Genomic DNA, 21,222 nt, shown 5'->3' with positions numbered 1-21,222 from the left:
CTTGGTTCCTTGTTGTCAATTGATCATTGCCGAAACAAGATATAGCACAACCCTCATGGAAATTCTTACATATCCTTTTTCTTTAAGTTTTCCTTCTCTCTCAGTTCTTTTTAGTCCCTTTTCATTCTACATAGTTTACCATAGTAGATATTCCTTGATCATGTAATTAGTCTTATCACACTTATAGCAGCCAACTTTGGATATATCATTGGATAATTTCTTACTACTTTTTTCTTTTTTGTTATATCTCTTTCTTTTCTTGAAAAATATTTTAAAATTTTTGCTAGAAATGCCACTTGTTCTTCATTAAGGTCAGATTCTTCACTATCATAGGCTTTTAGTGCAAGTGACTTTTCCTTACTTACTTTCTCCTTTTCAAGATCATACATGTTCATTTCATAAGTTTTCAAATTACTAACCAACTCATCAAGTATCATAGTGGTGGTAGACTTGGCTTCTCTTATCGCAATGACTTTCATATCTCATTTAGCTTTTGGAAGGACTCTTAAGACTTTATCAACTTGCTCCTTGGTGATGAGAACCTTTCCTAATGATGATAACTCATTGACCAGAGATGTGAGTCTAGTGTTCATTCTTACATTGACTTACTCTTCTTCATCTTGAATGTTTCATACTCAGTTAATAGCATTGCTATCCTAAACTTTCTTACATGACTGGTCCCTTTATGAGTATTAAATAGTGCATCACATATTTACTTGCAATGGTAAAATCTGAAATCCTAATGTACTCATTAGGACCTAGACCACAAATAAAAATGTTTTTGACCTTCACATTTTTCTTGAGTGTTATGAGATCATTTGGAGTAAAGTCACTCATTACTTTCTTAACCTACTCTTCTTTAACATTTTCATAAAGATTGTTGGTCCTATAATGATTCCATCACACAACTCATAATGCTCGTCTATTAATGAATTTTTTCATTCGAGCCTTCTACTATATGAAATAAGATCCACAAAAAAGAGGAGGTTGGGTTGTTGATTGTCATTTATTGTGCTCAATTGGTGGTGCAAAATTCATCATGATCTTATATTAAGGGTTAGACTTTGGAAGATAACCCATGTTGATGTCAATTGATATTCTACACAACCTAGATTTTAGATATTTAACTTAATTGTTACTTATCTGTTGCCTAATGTGTTTTGCGGTAAGAGTAGTAAATAAAGAATGCAATTGTTTTATGTAGAAAATCCCCGATTCACAAAAGGTGTAAAAAGCTACGACCTGTACCTCTATAGGATTTAAGCCCGACTTCACTAAACCACAATGAGCCTTTCAACAAAAAATTACAAACATATATAACCTAAGGAGTTATAAACTCTAATTCCTAACAACTCACAAACCTCCCAATTGATGTGTTCCACTCTTCGAGTTATCCCAACTTGTAATTCATTTTATAGCACAACTTAAACTAAGACTAGATCAACATTACAACTCAACGAACAAATCCTAATACATGAATGCTCAAACTCTTAACTAAACACTACACTAGGACCAGGTTCTTCAATGTGTTTCTTCGGTATTCAAGTAGCACTTACAAAGTCGATCTGCCAATTGCCTTTTTGCTATATGAGTGTGTAAGTAACTTTAAGCGACTGATCTTCTATTTAAGCACTACTCTTCATAGAGTTGTTCTTCAATTACAATGTCTTATCAACTAGAACTCTCTTTGTTTAGAGTTCTACTTCAAGTGAAACTCCTTCTTCAAATCAAACTCCTTGCCTCTTTAGTGTTGTAGTCGAACTCTAACTCTTCAATTTAGCACATGTTTATTTTTTTTTTATTTTCAAAAGTAGCCATCATCCGTTTCTTGATTATTGCACACTTGTCTTTATTCATTAGTGAGCTACAAATTTAGCTCTTTGAGATAGTGTATCTGTGAACTAGCTTGACTTATATGTTTTATGTCACTTTGTCAATCTTCAAAATTGCATAGAACCCAACAAGGATAGCTATAGTAAAGCTCTAAACTCAAAAAAAAGTATAGAAATAAGAAAAATGACCTAGAGAGTCATTACACAGATCTACGATTTGAATGAATTGGAGAAGTATGAAGGACCATCTATTTTAAGATTGAATTTTATATCAGTTTAATGATATAAAAGTTTGGATTTTTCATCATTTTTGGTTTTGTATGATTTGAGAAAAGAGTGGTAAGAAGAATATTTTATATTTTTTTCTTTGACATTTTACTTATACAACTCCAATCTTGGTTTCGATTATCAAACATGCTTGAGAAATAGAGGATACACATCTCAACTTAATTATTCTAGAAGATTTTCAAATTTATTTTCATACTAGGATAATGAAATGTACTCCAACATGGTAGAAAGCCAGGCTCTCTTAATCGGGCTTGAGCTGGGGGTGGAATATGGGGTCGATGCAAAGATAGTAAAAACAGACTCACAACCTCTGACAATGCATAATGTCCACATAGTGGAAGGTGTAACGAAGAGGTTGGAGGAAAAAGAAATCTAAGTTTAAACACTGTCACTACCACATCCACAAAAGAAAACTAATCTTCACAACCCTTGCTAGACTATTATGAGAGGTCACAGGCCTTTTTATGCTGAAAAAAATGGAGATGGTATTTTTCTAGATTCCAAAGTTGAAAAACAAAGAGATGTTTTATTCCATCTTAGCAAAGGAAGTGAAGTAATACACATTTACGTATCTACCAAACAAGATGTAAAGGTCTTCGTATATTGAGCAGGGACTTTGGCCCTACCTGATTCATATCAATAAAGGTGACAAGAATTAATAAAGAAAAAAAAAATTATAAACCACCCATTAAAATTGTCTCAAATTTAGAAAATAACTTAAATTTTTCAGGGGTCTTATGACCCCTCCCCCTTAACAATTTCACATTGATATTAATATGTCATTTATAGTCATCTGGCATAGTGAATGTTGTTCACCCTCTCAAGGAGAGTGAGAGAGATGAATAAAAAATATAATATTTCATATTTATTAAAATTAAGGTACAAATACCCCCATACTTTCTCCGAAATTTTTATGACACACTTAAATTTTATGAAAATTCTGTTACCACCCTAAAATTATCCTTTCTGTATTTTTATGTTTCCTTTGTTTTGACATGGCTATCAGATCAGCACAAAAGAAGCACAAAAATATTCTACCACTTAGCATCCACGTCAGCAAAAAGGAGCACTAGAATACAGAAAAAATGAGACCATCATAAAATTTAGATATGTCATAGCAACTACGAGTAGAGTTTACCGTGGTACTTGTCTCTTATCCCAATTATTTTCTACTTTTTCCCCTTTTCTTTCTATTTTTTAACTTTTTTTTCAATTTTTATTTTTTATTAAGTTCTTTTCTTTCTCTTGTCATCTCCATCGAACAAAATCTTGCTCTCTTTTATGTTCAAAAGTTTTGCTACCCTTTCGTTCACCATACCTATTATGTGTCCTTCAAATTCTCTGTTTTATCATTCTTCGAGCTATTACTGCAGTTTATGATTAGAAATTTCACCGATCGTGAAAATGGAGCAATGCTTGAGAAATTAATTGGAGGAAATACTCCTCTTTTATTATAGAGGATTTTTGGGTATGGAAGTAATGAGGAAATGAATATGGTCTTTATAGCGCTATCGTCAGCCATTGACGAAGAATGTGAAGCATGGGCGTAGCTACATTGTAGCAAGCGTGGTCAGATGAACAAACTTCATCGAATTTTTTTTCCGAATATATATATTGAATATAATATTTATTGAATATATATAAAAGGCTGCACAACCTTCACATGAAAGGCAGCAACAACCCAGCGGTCAAGCGTGTGCAGAGTCACGTCACCCCAGCTGCCTAGGTTCGATCCCCATCTCCAGCAACTTATTTTTTTTGGCTTAAAAAGTACTTTTTTTCCTTTTAATTACACTTTTTTTTTAAAGAAGTTTACTTTTAACTTTGTCTCAGCTTGATTGACTTAAGCGATTGTTGGAGCTTCTAAGGTAGCGATTGGACATTCATGCGTCCGAAGTTCACCTCTATCTTTCTACAGTAGTTATGTCTTTATTAGTATTTGGAGACAAATATTATTTCCTTATGGTTATTTTTCTTATGTATTTGACTCTTGGATTGTATTAGTACATAGTTCTTACACTATTGACACCTGGTTTGGATTGTATTAGTACATAGTTGGGCATGATTGGTATTTTGGATAAATTCTTTTTGCATTGTTATGATTACTTATATGGTTCGTCTTCGTTCTAGAAACCTTACCTTGGGATATTTCTGTCTTTTCCTCTTTTTATAGCAGTTTGGGTGATAGGCTTACTTATCAAGGTACGCTGTGACAAGTGTCATTATGAGCCTCGTTTTCGGGTCATGATATGTTTAGTGTCGCTTTTAACAATATGCCTAGAACTAACACTCTGAAAGTATTTGGAGTTTCTACTCTGACTACTTATTTATTTTTCACTCACGTTGTGACCTTTTATAAGTCTAACCCTAGATTTGCAGGAATGATTAACTTATTAATTTTCCACTCACGTTGTGACAATTTATAAGTCCACCTCTAGGTTTGCAGGAATGCCAACTTGGGACAGTTCTCTCACGTGTAATATAAAGAAGCACTCTATATTATCAGTGTTTTGTCAGACTAAAGTTATATTCAAGGATTTTAAAGTTGAAATTAGATAGAAATTGATAGAAAAATAAGAGATCAAGTAACAGGAACCTTTCATATGTCATGTATGCATATACTTAACGAAAGCACAACCCTCAGTTTAAACGTTGACTTATCTGTAACCAAGCAAAACTAAAACTGGGGTTATTAATGAAATTAAGGCTATTAATAATATAATCAGGTATGATGCTACAATTAAAATAATTATTCTTTTAGTTGATCAATACAATTAGAAAAAGTAAGTACTAAAGACACAACATGCATTATGTCATGCTCACCATTACTGAGTTACATAAAAACTACGGCTTATGTTTGTAAATAATTCCAACTCCTTCTTTTACTTTTTAATTAAGGAAAAAAGGTCAATAGAAACAACAAATAAGAAATCAGTTTACATTCACACGAAAACATAACTATTCTACATATAATCATTCATGAATTCATCCCCTTTAACAGAATTTGAAGTGATACTTTTCAAAATTTAAAATTCAAAGCAAATAAAATCAATGTCGTCATCTTATCTTTCATCTTTATCTATGTGGAGTGAAGAACATATTGAAACACGAAATGATAACAATCATGAACTTAGGAATCTTAAAAAATTCAAAAGACAAGTACTAATAAAACTGACCGAAAAATGAAGATTTGGGCAAAAATTGAAAGATGAACAAACCTGAAATTATAACCTTGTGTTAAAAGAAATAGAACCAAAAAAGTTGATTGAAAGCGAATTACAGTGGAAAGTCTATTCAGTGTAAATCGGGGGTTTGTCACTAAGAAAATTAATTTGACCACCATGGAAAAGTTTGAGGAGGCAAAGGTTTAAGAGAGAATGTTATGAATACTCTAGATACTTCTAAACAATGTTAATAGAGAAAAATTATCTTAAATTTAGATGTGAAATTACGATATTGCCCTTAGTCGTTCTTAACTAGCTTTTCTATATAGTAGAATTATTAAATTAAATAAAAAAAATAGACTTTTTCTAAACAAAACCCAATTAAAACAACACTTTTTTTTATTCTCCTCTATAGAAACTAAAAAGAAACCCACTTTGTCTCCTTCAAGCTTTCAATTCTTTCATCTTAAAAAATCCTTCTGCCCCAGCCCTACCCCATCACTTATTGGCTTATTGTTGTAGTTTTCTCAACATAGTCATTGAAGATTTAAACTTGAAGTGTAAAAAAGTATTTTTTTGAAGCAATATTTTTATCCTTGAAAGTTGTTTTATGCCTTTAAAAAAATTTGTGAATTTTATTTTGCTTTGGGCAAAATAGCTTTCTTAGTACGTAACTAATGATCACTTAAACACAAAATTGGTGATTTAACAGATAACATTATTTGTGAAACTTTATCAATTGTTCAATAATTCATTAGCTTCTAATTCTTTCGGTATTGAATCATCTACTAATAGTGTGAATGTGTGATGCACTTGACTGTTACATCAGGTTGCGATTTGACGAGTTTGGAGAAATATTTCAGTAAAGTACCAAGAACAAGTTCAGTATCTCCAAATCAAAATCAACTACGTCGAGATGAAAGTATCGATCAAATAGAAATACCATCTCACCCTTCTCAGAGACAAAAATTCAATGCAAATAGTCTAAAGTCTGATCCAACTAAAAGAATGCCAATTCTAAAATATCCTGCAAACATTCGTGATGAGATAAGGAGGGTATACATTATAAAACGTCTTTGCCAACCTTGGAATACTATGGCATTTTATTTCTTCATAATTTGATGAATATCCCGATTGGTTGGAATATAGTATAAGTGCAGATGCGGCTTATTGTTTGTCATGTTATTTATTTCAAGGGGAAAGCGTTCATCAAGCTAGTGAAAATGTATTTTTGACTAAAGGATATAAGAATTGGCATAGGAAGGATGGCTTTGCTACACATATTGGTCCATCAAATAGCATTCGTTATCAATGCAAAAGAAAGTGTGAAGATTTAATGCGGAAAAAAAATTCATTCGGACGGTATTTTACAAGTTGAATGATAAAAGTAAGCATGAATATCGAATTCGTTTAATTTCTTCAATCGATGTGGTGAGACTTCTCTTGAGTCGAGGTTTGGCACTTCGCGGTCATGATGAGAGTGAATCGTCATTAAAAAAAGGTAATTTTCTTGAAATTCTTTCTTGGTATGCAGAGAGATGTGATGAGCTTAAACCTTATGTGTTAGAAAAAGCTCAAAATATAATAAGATGACTTCTCATGATATTCAAAAAAATATTGTAACTGCGTGTAAGATAGAAACAATTAAGTCCATAATAAAGGATTTAAATGGTGATTACTTTGCACTATTGATTGATGAATCTAGAGATGTGTCACACAAAGAGCAAATGGCTATTTGTTTACAGTATGTTGATAAGAAGGGATTTGTGATAGAGGCATTCATTGGACTAGTTCATGTTAAAGATACTAGTGCATTGTCTTTAAAGAAAGTAATTGCGGATGTACTTGCTTATCACTCTTTGACTTTATCTTATGTACATGGGCAATGTTATGATGAGGCAAGTAATATTCAAGGTGAGTTAGGTGTGCTTAAAACATTGATTAGACAAGAAAGTAGAGTCGTTCATTCTGTTCATTGTTTTACTCATCAACTTCAACTGGCTTTTGTTGCGGTTTCTAAAAAGTGTATTCCGATGGAAGAATTTGTACTATTGATTTCAAACATTTTGAATCTGTTAGGAGCTTCTTTTAAAAGAGTTGATGAATTTAGAGAGTCTAAACAAAAAACTCAGAGAGGCATTAGATATGGGGGAACTAGAAATGGGTAGAGGCCTAAATCAAGAACTTGGTCTTATTAAAGCCGGTGATACTTGTTGAGGATCTCACTACAAATTATTTGGAAACTTTGTCAGTAACCTTGCCTCTATTGTTGATGTACTTGATAGTCTTGTTGAGAATGTAAGTACTTTAGATGAAAAATTAGTGCATCGGGATTTCTCAGAAGTTATCAAACGTTTGAGATTCTTATTATGCTTGATGACTGATATTCTAGGAATCACAAATGATCTTAATGTGTCATTCCAAAAAAAAAGAGCAGGATATTAAAGATAACAAAGAGAAGATTGCAATCTTTAACAGATAATAAATGGGATCCCGTCTTAAAGAAAAATATTGAATGTGATTCACTTAAAGAAAAGGTGGATGCATTTTGTGTCAAGCATAACATTCCATTACCCAATTATGATGAACCATTTGCTAATTTTGGAAGATCAAGGCGTAAAGTAGTTGATTATACTACTTTGTATCATTATCGTGTGAATGTCTTCTATAAAATAATTGATTGGCAAGAACTTAATGACCGTTTCAATGAAGTGACAAGCGATTTGCTTAATGAAGTTGTTTGCTTGAATCCAGTCGATTTGTTTTCTAGTTTTGATATAAAAAAAATAGTTAGAATGACTGAATTATATCCTGATGACTTCGATGAATTCAAAATGAGAGCTATTGAGAATCAACTTGTTAATTACATTATTGATGTTCGTAATATTGATAAAAGATTCTCTCATTTGGGTGGACTTGGAGAACTTTTCAGAAAGTTAGTTGAGACAAAGAAGCATTTAAACTATTTTCTTGTATTCCTTTTAGTGAAGTTTGCTTTGATTCCACCTGTTACCATTGCATCAGTTGAAAAAGCTTTTTCGGTAATGAAGTATATCAAGAATGACTTGCGGAATCGAATGAACCATGAATTCTTAGATGATTGCATAGTGCCTTATGTAGAAAAAAAAAATAAAGTATTTAAAGATGTATCTAGTGAGTTTATTATAAAGACATTTCAAGAGATGAAGCTCGTCGAATGTATTTGTGATTCTAGCTTAAAATGAGAAATCATTTTCTTGCACTATGTGGAAAATATATTTTGCTATGTTTCTATGGAGTCACAAGTTGACTTCTTATTTTTGAAAAATATGAAGAGAGAGATAAGCACTGTCAACCACTATTTTATCAAAAAAAAAAAAAATTTCGGCGACAAAAAGATGCTTTCTTCACTGTACTAGTAGTAGATTTCATCTTCGGCATTTGATTTTTCCGATGGAGATGATAAAAAAATTATGAAAAGTGAAAAGAAATGTTGAGGGGATAGTCAATGCTCGTCACCATTTTATCCGATGAAAAAAAAATTCGGATAAAGAACCACTTCTCTATGATCTGCTTCATTATTTTTTCTATCCATAAACGTTTTCTGGCAACAGAGAACCACTTCTATGGTCTGCGTCATTATTTTTTCAATCCATATAGTATTAGTTGGGGTAAACTTAGAATAATGGCAACTGATTTTTACAACTGCAGCACTATTCAAGCAATGACCTCTTCTTTCTCAATACTCTCTAACTTTTTTCTATTTTCATCCAACTTGTGGTGAAGATGATTGGGGAAAGGGAATAAGTAGGGTAGGGAAGGATTTAGAAAGTTCTTATTATGATTTATTCAAAAATGGTCTTTTTCTCTCTTTTATTTTGTAACTTATAGATTTTAATACATGGCAATCAGAGATTGGTTCAAATTATTAGTGGTCATAGAATCCCCATAAAATTTAAGTGTTTATGGTAAATTTAAAACAACTTTAATGAAGATTTTGTGCATTTTCTCATTAATAAATAATAGAAACAAATAATAGTTTCCTTTACATTAAATTATAAGTTAAATTTTACCATTCATATTACTTTACTACTACATAGAAGAACGAGTGAGCAACCAACTTAAGCGGGAGCTAGTGGTTATCATGCCTACTTGCTGTGTGATTTTATTATATCATTCCTAATTATTATATATCATTTATTTATTAGAAAATTAATAATATTTAATGAAAAAAGTAAAGTAGATATTTATGATATGTTTGCTTCAACCGTAATTTTATTATATCACCCATAATTAATTATTATAAGTCATTACAGTATTAAAAAAATTAAAAAACTATTTGATTAAAAAAAGTAAAATAGACATAAAATGATAAATTAACTTTTGATGTTTTAAATTAATTTAACATCTTATATAAGGCCCACTTAAATTTTTTTATAAGTATTTTTGTATATTAATTTTGTTATATCACTTCTAGTTAGTTATTATGAGTCATTTAATATATGTATGTTTCACTACTTCAATTGTAATATTTGGTTAACTCTCAAAATTATATCAGTGTCGCTTAAATTGGAATAGAAGAAAAATTTTTATTACTAACAATAATTAAAAGCTTAAATTATTTTAAAAATATAATTGACTAGTAGCTTAAAAAATAGTAATTTATAACGCCAAAAAAGTATTATAAATTATAATAGCTAATAGCTTAAAAAAATCTAAAATCATATCTAAAATATAATTAATTATCTAAATTTTATTTGTGTCACATAAATTAAAATAAAAAATAATATATATTAAGTCCTTGCTATATCTGGTTCAATATATTCCGTCTCATCTCGAGTCCCACGACACCCCATCCCACTACCCACCATTATTTTCATATACCCTTTAGTATAAACTAGTATTTGTACCTGCGCGATGCGTGGACAGTGTTTAAAATATTTATCTTTTCAATAGCATTCACTAATAATATTTGTTATCTCTATATAGATGGTGAGTAATAACTTCAAAATCAGGCATTAATCTTGTAAATTGGTTGTTTCATTTCAATATCAAAAAATCGGAGGATCATTTTTCAAAATCAGGTTTTATGTGTGGTTAGATAATTTCAAAACAACATTTTTTGACAATCAAATTTGTTAAATATAAAAAGCTATACAGAATCAGATAATTCTATGATAAAATCAGATTCCTATTCTTTTTTCATGTTATAGTTATGGTAAGAAGTGTAGAGATTCTCATAAAACATAGAAAAAAATTAATCAATGCCAACTTTTATGTTGTTGTACGAATTTGGTGAACATATTTTTTCTCTTGAGATATACAAATATAATTAGCTGAATATAAATGAATTGATATTCATCAAAAGTATACTATACTTAAAAAGATGATATAAAATAGCTCATATATTTCTCATAGGTTTTATTTCACTCATTACACATACCTCTACTGGTGCATAGTAAAAATTGCAACAGCTGCCAGCATTGATGGTGGAGGTGAAAGTAGATCAATCAACAACTTTTTCAATGGGAGCCAACGTGCACAACTGAACAGTGAAACTTAATTAGAGAACTTATATCAGACCAAGAAATCTATAACAGTAAATAATTACTACAATAATTTGAACTTAAACCTAACGAACGAACTCCAAGGAAGATATAATTACATTAAGAAACTATAGCAGATATCCATTTTTGAATATTGTTTGTGAAGCTTATTTCTAAGATGGTTTATCATTCAAAGTGTCTCTTTACTCAATATATAGTTGTAAATTGAAATTGATAGTTAACCATTGATATCTACAAAATGGGACAAACACATAAACACCATCGACATATGCCACCACTCCACCTTTATTTACAATAGCAACCTAACCATATGATTAAATACATATGCATATCATGAAAATTTTTGTCGATACAATATAATTCTTTGAGAAAGAACATATTTACAGTTAGAAGACTTCATAACTCCCTATTTTACAACTCAAACCTTGTCAACAATTGTTGAAATCTCAGGCTGCAATGTACACGTATCCTTATTTCATTTAATTGAAAAAATCCTATAGCTGATGTGTTATGTAAAAGTTTTCACTTTTAGGCAAAATATTGATAGGATCACCTGACTTGTTACTCATAAAAGCCATTGGGAAGTTGAACAACAAAAATCTCTGGCCTTTAGTCAAAAAGTACATATAAACGGAGAGGAATCAAGTGCACAATGAATTTCAAAAGAATTAGTTAAAATTTGAAGTGGTTTTCTTACGAATAATATGTTCTAATGAAATTCTATAATTGTTTTCTTAAACTGACAACATTCAAGAAATAATGGTTCTAGTATACAATGTTATATTTAATGGAATAATCTTAACACGCTTATCATGTGCCACTCTTTTCATTTGTAATATTTCATAACCATTCTGACAACTGGATAAATAAAAAAGTTTCTACTTTATTTGTCTAAGTTAAGGTCTTTTTAACCATATACAACATCTCAGGATCAATACAATGAAGAAAACCAATATAATTATGACTAAATTATTAGATTTTGGAGATAAAATTCAAACGAAAAGTCTAGCAATTGATTTTCCATTCATTACCTCAATTTTCAAAATCTACTCTTTGGGAATACTCTATACCATCTTGTTATATCATTATAAGTGGCTAACACTGTAAAGAGACTCTAGTTAATAATTAAAAAAATAAAGTGCATTTTCCCAGAAAGTTTTGTTAAAAGAAGGGGTAGCTCGGTGCATTAAAACTATCGCTATGCGTGGTATCTGGGGAAGGACCCCACCACAATGATGTATCTTACGTAGTCTTACCTTGCATATCCAAAAAGTTTCTTTATTTGGTACAATATCCTCGTTACATTTATATTTTCCAATATTGTATTTACTTCTTTTCCAACATTGTTAACAAGTCATGTCTAGAAATTTTATCTTTTTTCCTCTGATCGTTTCAATTTTTCACCTCTTTTCCTTATATACAGAATAAATTTTCAGAATTCAGTTGTTTAGTCATCTTATGTGGCAACATGTAAGCAGAAACAATAAGAAAAATATGTACACCTTACAATTAGAATGCAAATTGTAAAACATTAAAGAGATTCTAATTTATTTAAAGTGTATTTATTTACCACATTATTATGATTCTAAGCTCCCGCCAAAGAAATTTTGTTGTTTATCAGATCAAAAATGCTAAGTTGAAGATACTTGAAGGTGGAAGCAATGGTAGAGCAGGATACGTCTCTATATGCCTTTAGATTTTCAAAAAGATGAACAGTTAAGCCAAAAATTTTCCCAACTAACTCAACTTCCTCACACAAGTAGACACATAAGAAAATATTAGAAAAAAAAGGAAAAGATGGACAAAAGAAACTGAAAAGTCACACTCCTTCTTGAGTAAACTGACTTGAGTCGAGATGCTCGATGAACCTATAAAGGAGAGTAGAAATGATAAGCTATCATTATGAGATTTTATGTCCTTCCAAACTAATGCTAAATATGAAATATGTTAACAATAGGTTATGGTTTATTTCAATAGTCTTCGGAATGTTGTACAACAAACTTTCAAACAAAAGAAAAATAACAGAGGATCCAAAGCTAACTGTTGTAACTCGACAAACTGATCTACATGTCAAAAGATTGTTCCGAAAAACCCATTTGTTTAGATTATAATACAACTCTAAACGATTGACTACTAATTTCTGGACGAAAGGGATTAAAAAAATCCCCTTCTTTACCATTAGATCAGCATTTGGCCGCAAACTTTCATAATGTATAAGTAGAGATTTTTAGCATACAATTGTAGTTAAACAGAAAATTTTCATGTTTGATTATTTCGGGTATACATCAATAGATAGACTTCAATCCACTTCAAGTTTTATGGATCACAATTTTTGTTAGCAGAAAGACATCAATAGATGAAAAGGGAAATCACAAGTAAAAAGGGTAACATATTGTCAATCTCCGATCGTTGTTAAACAATATTTTTGTGTCATTTATGAGTTTTTGTAAACCTCATCTTTATTTGGTGGAACTATAAGGTGAAAGGTTAGACATGTTTGTAGGTTATTTTTGAATATTTTTAAAATGGAAATGAGAATCCATTAGCTTTAAGTAAATCCAAACGGAAAAAGTTAATGTTGATGAATTGAGACATTTGTTTCTTGACCTACCTCCCCGTAGTGTGTAATGCAATAGTCCATCAGATACTTGATTTCGTCTATTATTCAAATCATTTCCTATGCCAATTACACTAAAACATCAACACTATTGAATACCAAATAAAACATAAATGCAGCAGACAGATAATCTTATATAGATTAGTATCCAAAAATTCTTCCAAATCAATGGAAGAGTCAGCGAACTTCTTTTCGACTTTATGGTACATTAGAACAAAATCAAACACGGTCAGTCATTTTAAAAGTACAATCATCAAAGACAACCTTAAAAGAAACAGAACATAGAATAAACAATACATAGCAGTACTAATGATGAAACAACTAATAAATAATATCTGAAATATTCAGTTTCGAATCTCACAACCCATCTCTAACAATAAGCTTGACCTGCATTTTTTTCGTTTCCCTACTTCCTTAAGAAACTAAAGTTCTTCAGTTGTGTAATAGTTGACCGCAAACATAATGTTTTCGCCTATTTTCCTTGGTAGTTTCAACAATATAGAAATTTATATGTAGAAGAATTAGATCAAGGTAGTAAACTCCAACCTTCAATAGTAAAAATTGTAGTGAAATTTCTATGATGCCATCTTTGGCAGTGAGTTTGACAATGTCTGACGGTTGGTGTTTTCATGTGAAAGAAGGCAACAAAGATGAGAAACTTTCATTCTATTAGATACTCCCTCGTACTATTTTATCCGTCCCAAATTTCCTAATTTGATATTCCATTTTACTTGTCCTTTTTTACTTATCAAGACAAGACAAAAAAAATTTTTCCATTATATCCTTAGTGTAATTGATTAGTCCTTGTTATTAGCATTCTTAAAAAATGTTATTTAAGAGGATTACCATTGAGAGTACACCATTAAGAATATAAATGGTGTTTTGGTATTAGTCATCCATCAATATTGAAACTAATAACAAGACACAATTAAGAGGGGCAAAACGGTAAAGTTACATCACTAATCGCTGTTTCTTAATAGCTGTGTCATCCCAATTTGGAACGGGTAAAATGGGACGGAAGAAGTATGAGATAAGGAACAAAGTTATTTATCAGAGTGGAAATGATTGAGATGAACAGTTTTTCTCCTGCAATTAATATGAGATTTAATCTGTATTAACTTTTGGAATATGTAGTTAAAAAAAAACTGACGATAGTGGATAATTATTGTAATTGTGGGATAATTTAAAACCTACAAATTTATTAAGGATGTTTTTCTTTTTGGTCGGGGTTCTGAAGAATGACTAATCGGCAAATTGCACAAATGCCATATGGATTACGAAGAGGTTTTTCCCTCTGTTTTAAAACATTTACAACCTTTGTTTTAATATTTTTTTGACATTTAATTTTTAAATAAATATAATTGTAATAACTAATAACAAACATAACTATACTTATTTTATTAAGTTGCCAAATAGCTTATTCATAGGATGCCAAGTGGCTTAATGTGAAAGCTTTATTTTCTCCTATTAATAATATATAGATATTTTCTAGTATAACTTATCACAATGGGTTAATCTTAGTTTTTCAAAAGAAGAAAAAAAAATCTGAGTAATTAACCAAGCTCGATCAGTTTATTTTTGTGTGGGGTTGAAAACTTCAGTCAATCTTTTTACATAAACCAATTGAAGAAAGGCCCGAGCTCGGACGTTTTTTAAAAAAAAAATAAAAAAATTGGCGCAAATTGAAAAACAACCGAACTTGGTCAGTTTATTTTTATAAGAAATTCGGATTAAAAAAAACAACTTCTTCCAGCAAGGGCAAATTTTCACTAGAAAATTTGAAATACACCTCCCTTTTAAAGTTTCATTTAACTGGTACGAAAAGAAGAGGGGCTGCTTAGATGAAGGCACCTCCATCCTCCATTCATAAGGTTATAACTTCCACACTCGGTCACCGAGAGAATCAAAAGGTTGAGCAAGTGGTTTAAAAAAAAAAAACTACGCTTTTACACTGGTAAAAGCTTTCTAGTTTCATCCCTTCTCTTCAAATTCTGTTTCCAAACCAATGCCTGTAACATTTATTTTTATATCCATTTCCCTTTATTTGTCAGTTGTCACGTTGAAGCAAAGAGAAAATCTAACAGCAAGAACAAATAATGATCCACTAAAGGTAGATAATGAAAAACTGACTGTCATAAGGAGAAAATTTAAAACAGCAAATCAAAGAAGTAACTCAAATGTAATATGCATAACTGTCGACGAGGTACCAACTCTAGCACTTAAAAAAAGAGGAGTAACAACTACCCCTTAAACCTAAGACAAACAGAATCGGCTATACATGACACTAGGAGATCCTCTTCATAGAAAAGAGGCTGTCCTTGTGCGGTACAAAAGATTCTAAGTGCTTTATGCTAATGCCGAACATCTTCATTACCCTACTCTTTGTGTCATATATGTATTCTTTAGAGTTCCTGTTCTTCTGATGCTTAAGAATCAATACTTCACCATTCCTCGCGCTAGCAACAGCAACAAGTTTCCCAAGTTCTGGCATTGTTTTCTCGGTCGGTCTTGCTGATTTCGATGGACATATATAATTTGTCAATTCTGCCACTATCGTATGTTTCTTGGACCAAACTTGTCCGTGAAAATCTTCCAAAATCCAAATATCCATTGTTGTCTCAGAATCACAGGTGATAAAAGAGAGAAATTCATCCAATCGCACCAATGCGGTTGTTAGTTTTATTAATCACTTCAGTGCGTTCTGGAAGATAGGTTCTACTGAATTTGCCCTCTTTTACATCCATCAAAATGAAATATTCACCTGAATTAACATACCAATGCAGAATCCTTCCGTTTATTGACACAAGATTCTTCCAGAGAAAATTAACATCAAATGGCTGATCATGTATATGTTCCCACGGACCAGAAACTCGTTCCCAGTTTTCATCACCATTGCTCAGATTGAATATTTCGAAACCATAATAGTATTTAAAAATATGCACTACTTTATGCTGGTTTGTCGAAGAGTCAAATGCAAGTGCGGCACTACAATAATTTCTATGATAGCAACGTGAAGGGCATCCCGGGATAGTGATGCAGAATTTTGTTGCAGGATTTATCACTCGTAGCTTCCCATAGTAGTAGTCCCCTGGTTCATTCATCAATATAAATCCATCACAGCTAGAATGAATCTTGTGTATTTTACTTAGTCCAAGTTCACGCGATTCACATTCAAGGTCTTCTCCAATATCTATCAACTTCGTTTTCATATGCCATGATCCTGCTGACTGTATCACTAACTCTGATTTCAATTCCTTGAAATTTTGCTCAATAAAAGAAGTTCTAGAGAAATTTTCTTTCCATGCTTTGCACACCGGCATGGCATTCTTATGAATGTATCGCGGTGGGATCTTCACTAGGATGTCAAGTATGATGCGTTATTGAAAATTAGAAAGAGTGATGTTGCGACTCTTCTCCACTTTTTTCATTCCTCTGCTTTTATCTTCTTCATACTTGTTTTATTGTAAGTTCAGCATCTGTAGTGAGAATTCAATGTCATCAATTTCATGCGCCATTCTTGCAGCGCGTACACCAATGCATTTACTGCAGAAAAGGAAGACAAACAAGGGGTCAGAAAACTAAGTTCATGATTTGAACAATTAAAACGCAATCAAGATATCGGCTTTTCGGACAAATTAAGGATGAATTTGATACTTCCTTGTAATAAAATTATATGAGTGGAGAATTAAGGGAGAGAAAAGCTACAATGCTAACAATTTACAGAAGTTCAGTGTAGCTATCTTCTTCCACAGCTTCAATTTCAGCCATGAGCTATAATGATTTGCACATGAATAAATAATAATATCTATTACCTCTGTGAAAACCTAAGTATTGTTTTATCTGTTTCTACTAAACCAACAACCAGGTTTATCCCGTAGAAGAGACCGAAATTTTACTAAGGGGTGTAAATTATAAATAATTAAACACGAAAAAAATAAGGGGAGTCGATATATACTCTCTATCTATATAACTAAAATTTTGACCAAGCTAAATAGTGTAATTTTCTGAGTCGGGGTCTATTGGAAATAACCTTTCTATCTCACATTTGAGGTAGTGATATGCACTACATACACTTACCCTCCTCAAACCCCACTTGGTGGTAATATACTGGGTATATTGTTGTTGTTGTACTAAATAGTGTAATTTTCAGCAAATTGACACCCCTCATTCGTTAGCATGAGATGGCTCCATCTAGGATGGAGCGGACTCTTCGAAAATGTCAAAGGATGCGTCTCGGATCCTTAAAAATAGTCTATATTTGGAGTATCGAACATGAGTGTGACATTATTTTTGAAGAGTCCGACATCATTGCTACACCACTGGGTATATCCACTGATCCACATCTTAGAGAAACCAGCAACCAACACTAGAGAGATCAATTTACTAAATTGACTTAAACACTGACTGAACATTGATTCCAAAGAACACACATGCATCAAGTAACAGAAAAAATTACCTGGTCTATTTAGGACAAACAATAACACAAAACTGGAACTCGAAAAGAATGAAGTGTACGTCCACCTTAACCCTACCTCTTAGGGTAAAGGGCTATTTCGGGATTCACTAGGGGTGGGCATGGTATGGTCAGTGGCAGAGCCACAGCCGACGAAGGGTGGTCAGATGAACACCCTTCGTCGGAAAAATTTTTCGAGTATATAGGTTAAATATAGATATTTATGATTATATACATGTTGTTGCACACCCTTGACAAGCTAGAGAAGCATAGTCCAGTGGTCAAGAGTGTCCATTTCCGCATCAACAACCCGGGTTCGAACCTTGGCAGGTGCAACAGTTCTTTGCCCAAGGAAAAATATGAACACGCTTAACCAAAAGTCTAACTCCATCACTGGGTATGATATGGTACGATATTTTAAACTTTGGTACGGTAACTTCAATTTTTGGTATCTAAAAGAATAATACCATTACCATATCAAATTAGTTCAGCATGATTCGGTATTTTTAAATTCAATTTCGGTATTTTATGGTATGGTAATTCGGTAACCATACTTTATTTGATTTCGATTTACATATATTCATATAAAAAAAAACTATAACTTTAAAACTTTAAAAACGTCTCAATCATATCAGACTACCAAGTATCTTTGTTAATCATCTACACAAAAAGAACATTTCAATCACAACTGAGTAATCCAAAATGCAAACTCTGAACAACATATATTACCTAAACTTAAGCATAGTACTTCGAAATAATAAGTTTCCCAAAAAATTTATTTCTAAATAAAGATGGAATACATATACATGCCCCTCAACTATTCGACTTTTTCCGTATAGGCACCTCAATTAGGACATGTACTTATTGAACCCTTTACTCATTCACAAAAGGTATCAATTGAGCCCAATTTGCTGACGTGGTAAAAATTATAAAATGTGTGTAATACACACGCCAGTGACGTGGTAAAGTGGCAAATCAAATAATGACATGTGTTATTTTAACTTAAAATAATTTTAAAAATAATTTTTTAATATAATTAAATTTAAATTAAAAAAATAAACGAATACACCCCACCCCCAGCAGCCCTTCTCTTCCAAACAGCCCGCCTCCTTTCGTCGATTGAACATAGAAAGTAAAAAAAAAATTGTATCTTATTCTTTTTCTTCATATCTCTAAATGTTACATATGTACTCCTACTAGAAGGAAAACTCCCCTATTAATGGAGAAGAAGATATGGAGAAGAAGGTGATGTTTATTTTTTATTTTTTAAATTTCTTCAATGTCTTTTTTAAAGAAGCTATTAATGCAGAAGAAGATATGGAGAAGCCATTAATTATGGTTTCTCACTTAATTTATATATGAATGATTTTTAAAGAAGTCATTAATGGAGAAGAATATATGAAGAAGAAGATGATGACTATTTCTTTTCTTTTTTTAATTTCTTTATAATGTGTTTTTTTATTGATTGGGTTTTTTTATGTTCAATTTGTTAATTAATTATGGTTTCTCACTCAACTTATGTATGAATGATTTTTAAAGAAGCCATTAATGGAGAGAAGATATGGAAAAGAAGATGATGATTATTTTTATTATTTTTTTTAATTTCTTTAATGTTTTTTTTTATTGGTTGAAATTTTTTATGTTTAATTTTTTTAATTAATTATGGTTTCTCACTCTCCTAAAAGGAGAGTGTATTACACATGTCAGCGCCATGTCAGTGATTGAGCTCAATTGACACGTTTTGTGAAGAAGTAAAAGGTTCAATATGTATATGGTTTAATTGAGGTATCTATGCAGAAAAAGTCGAATAGTTAAGGGGCTTATATATGTATTTAGCCTATGTATGTATTATGAAAAATAATTAATATATATTTTTAAATTAGTATATTTAAATTAAATTAATCATAGAATTCTTAAAATACATTATTTTTAAGAACATCATGAAATGCATATTTAACAAAAAGATTAATATTAATTATTAATGTCATGTAATATCAATAATTAATGTCATATAATTATTAAAACATTTAACAAAAAGTTAATCTATCAATTCTAACTACTAAAACAATGAGAATTAACAAATAAATTGGAACTGAAAATATAACGTAAGTTCAAAATCAACAAAAAAACATGATACTCTTATGTCAAATTTCAACATAACCTATATAAATATAATTCAAAAGAAAAGAAAAATGTAAGTCTACAATCTTATTCAACAATGAATTTTATTTTAACTTAAAAATTAAAATACTAACACAATTATGCTTAATGAAAAATAAACAATAAATAACATAAACAATTGCATGGAATCACAAGAAGTAAATGTTGGAAATAGATAAGTAAAGAAATGAAATTTAAATAAAAAATATATTTTTTCAAAATATTAGGATAATAATAAAAAAAATTAAAATAAATAAATAAAAAAATAATCAGTTTGTAATTACATCATGCAATTATCAACAATTCACAACTCCTCTCTGATAATTGGTGATTATAATTAACCACTGTCAATTAAACCAAATTACCTGTTAACCAAGTAATTATCTAACGAACCAAACATGCCAAATTATATAATTACATCAAATTCAACTACTAGGGTGCCTTTTCAATCATGCCCTAAGAAACTTTCCTAATACTTTTTGCAACGTAAAATACTAGGGTGCCTTTTCAATCATGCCCTAAGAAACTTTCCTAATACTTTTTGCAACGTCAAATAAATGCAAGAAACTGGCAAAGCACTGGATCTTTAATGGTACTTAATGAACCCATTTTCTTTGACAAATGAGAATTTAAATGTATTAGAATGCTTTGTAATTTATTGTGATAACATTACTTTAAATCAAAATTTTAAATTTGTTTTATAATAGAGAGCCTCATTAATTTATTTTTTAGTCTTTATTGTGTCATTATTTTATTAGGTCTTAAAATCTTAGGTAGAGAAGAAAAGAAATCCTGTTATGAATGTATTAACATATACAGTGGATATCTATTTTATCATGGGTCAAAATCATTTTTCCTCCTCAACTTTATCTTAAAAATCAAACTCCCCCCTTAACTTTGAACAATAATCATATTCCTCTTTTATCCTAATTGACTTTTTAAAATTTCTATTTTATCCTTTATCATCAATTTTTTTATTCTTTTTGTTTAACTTCTTTAAAATCATCATATTTTCATTTTTAAAAAAAATCATATAAAAAAATTTCATAAAAACACAAACATTATCTTCTAAGAAAAAAAAGTAAGAAATATTAATTAAGTATATAAGCTATGATGATCTTTATGAAGTAAACTAGCATGATAAGAAAATTAGTTTTATTAA

At 30.8% G+C, this 21,222-nt stretch overlaps 1 protein-coding gene across 1 annotated transcript; it reads left to right on the top strand.

Annotated features, from left to right (window-relative positions):
* Positions 1–7,011: 7,011 nt before the first annotated feature.
* On the top strand, positions 7,012–12,526 carry LOC107841542. The gene is made up of 3 exons (XM_016685430.1): positions 7,012–7,198; positions 7,763–8,325; positions 12,452–12,526. The coding sequence occupies exons 1-3, from the start codon at positions 7,012–7,014 to the stop codon at positions 12,524–12,526; spliced, it is 825 nt and encodes a 274-aa protein (XP_016540916.1).
* The last annotated feature ends 8,696 nt before the right edge of the window (positions 12,527–21,222 follow it).

This window comes from Capsicum annuum, chromosome 9, assembly GCF_002878395.1.
Source record: "Capsicum annuum cultivar UCD-10X-F1 chromosome 9, UCD10Xv1.1, whole genome shotgun sequence".
NCBI classification, from domain to species: domain Eukaryota; kingdom Viridiplantae; phylum Streptophyta; class Magnoliopsida; order Solanales; family Solanaceae; genus Capsicum; species Capsicum annuum.
The sequence above is the reverse complement of the archived record's forward strand: the minus strand, read 5'-3'. Positions and strand labels throughout refer to the sequence as shown.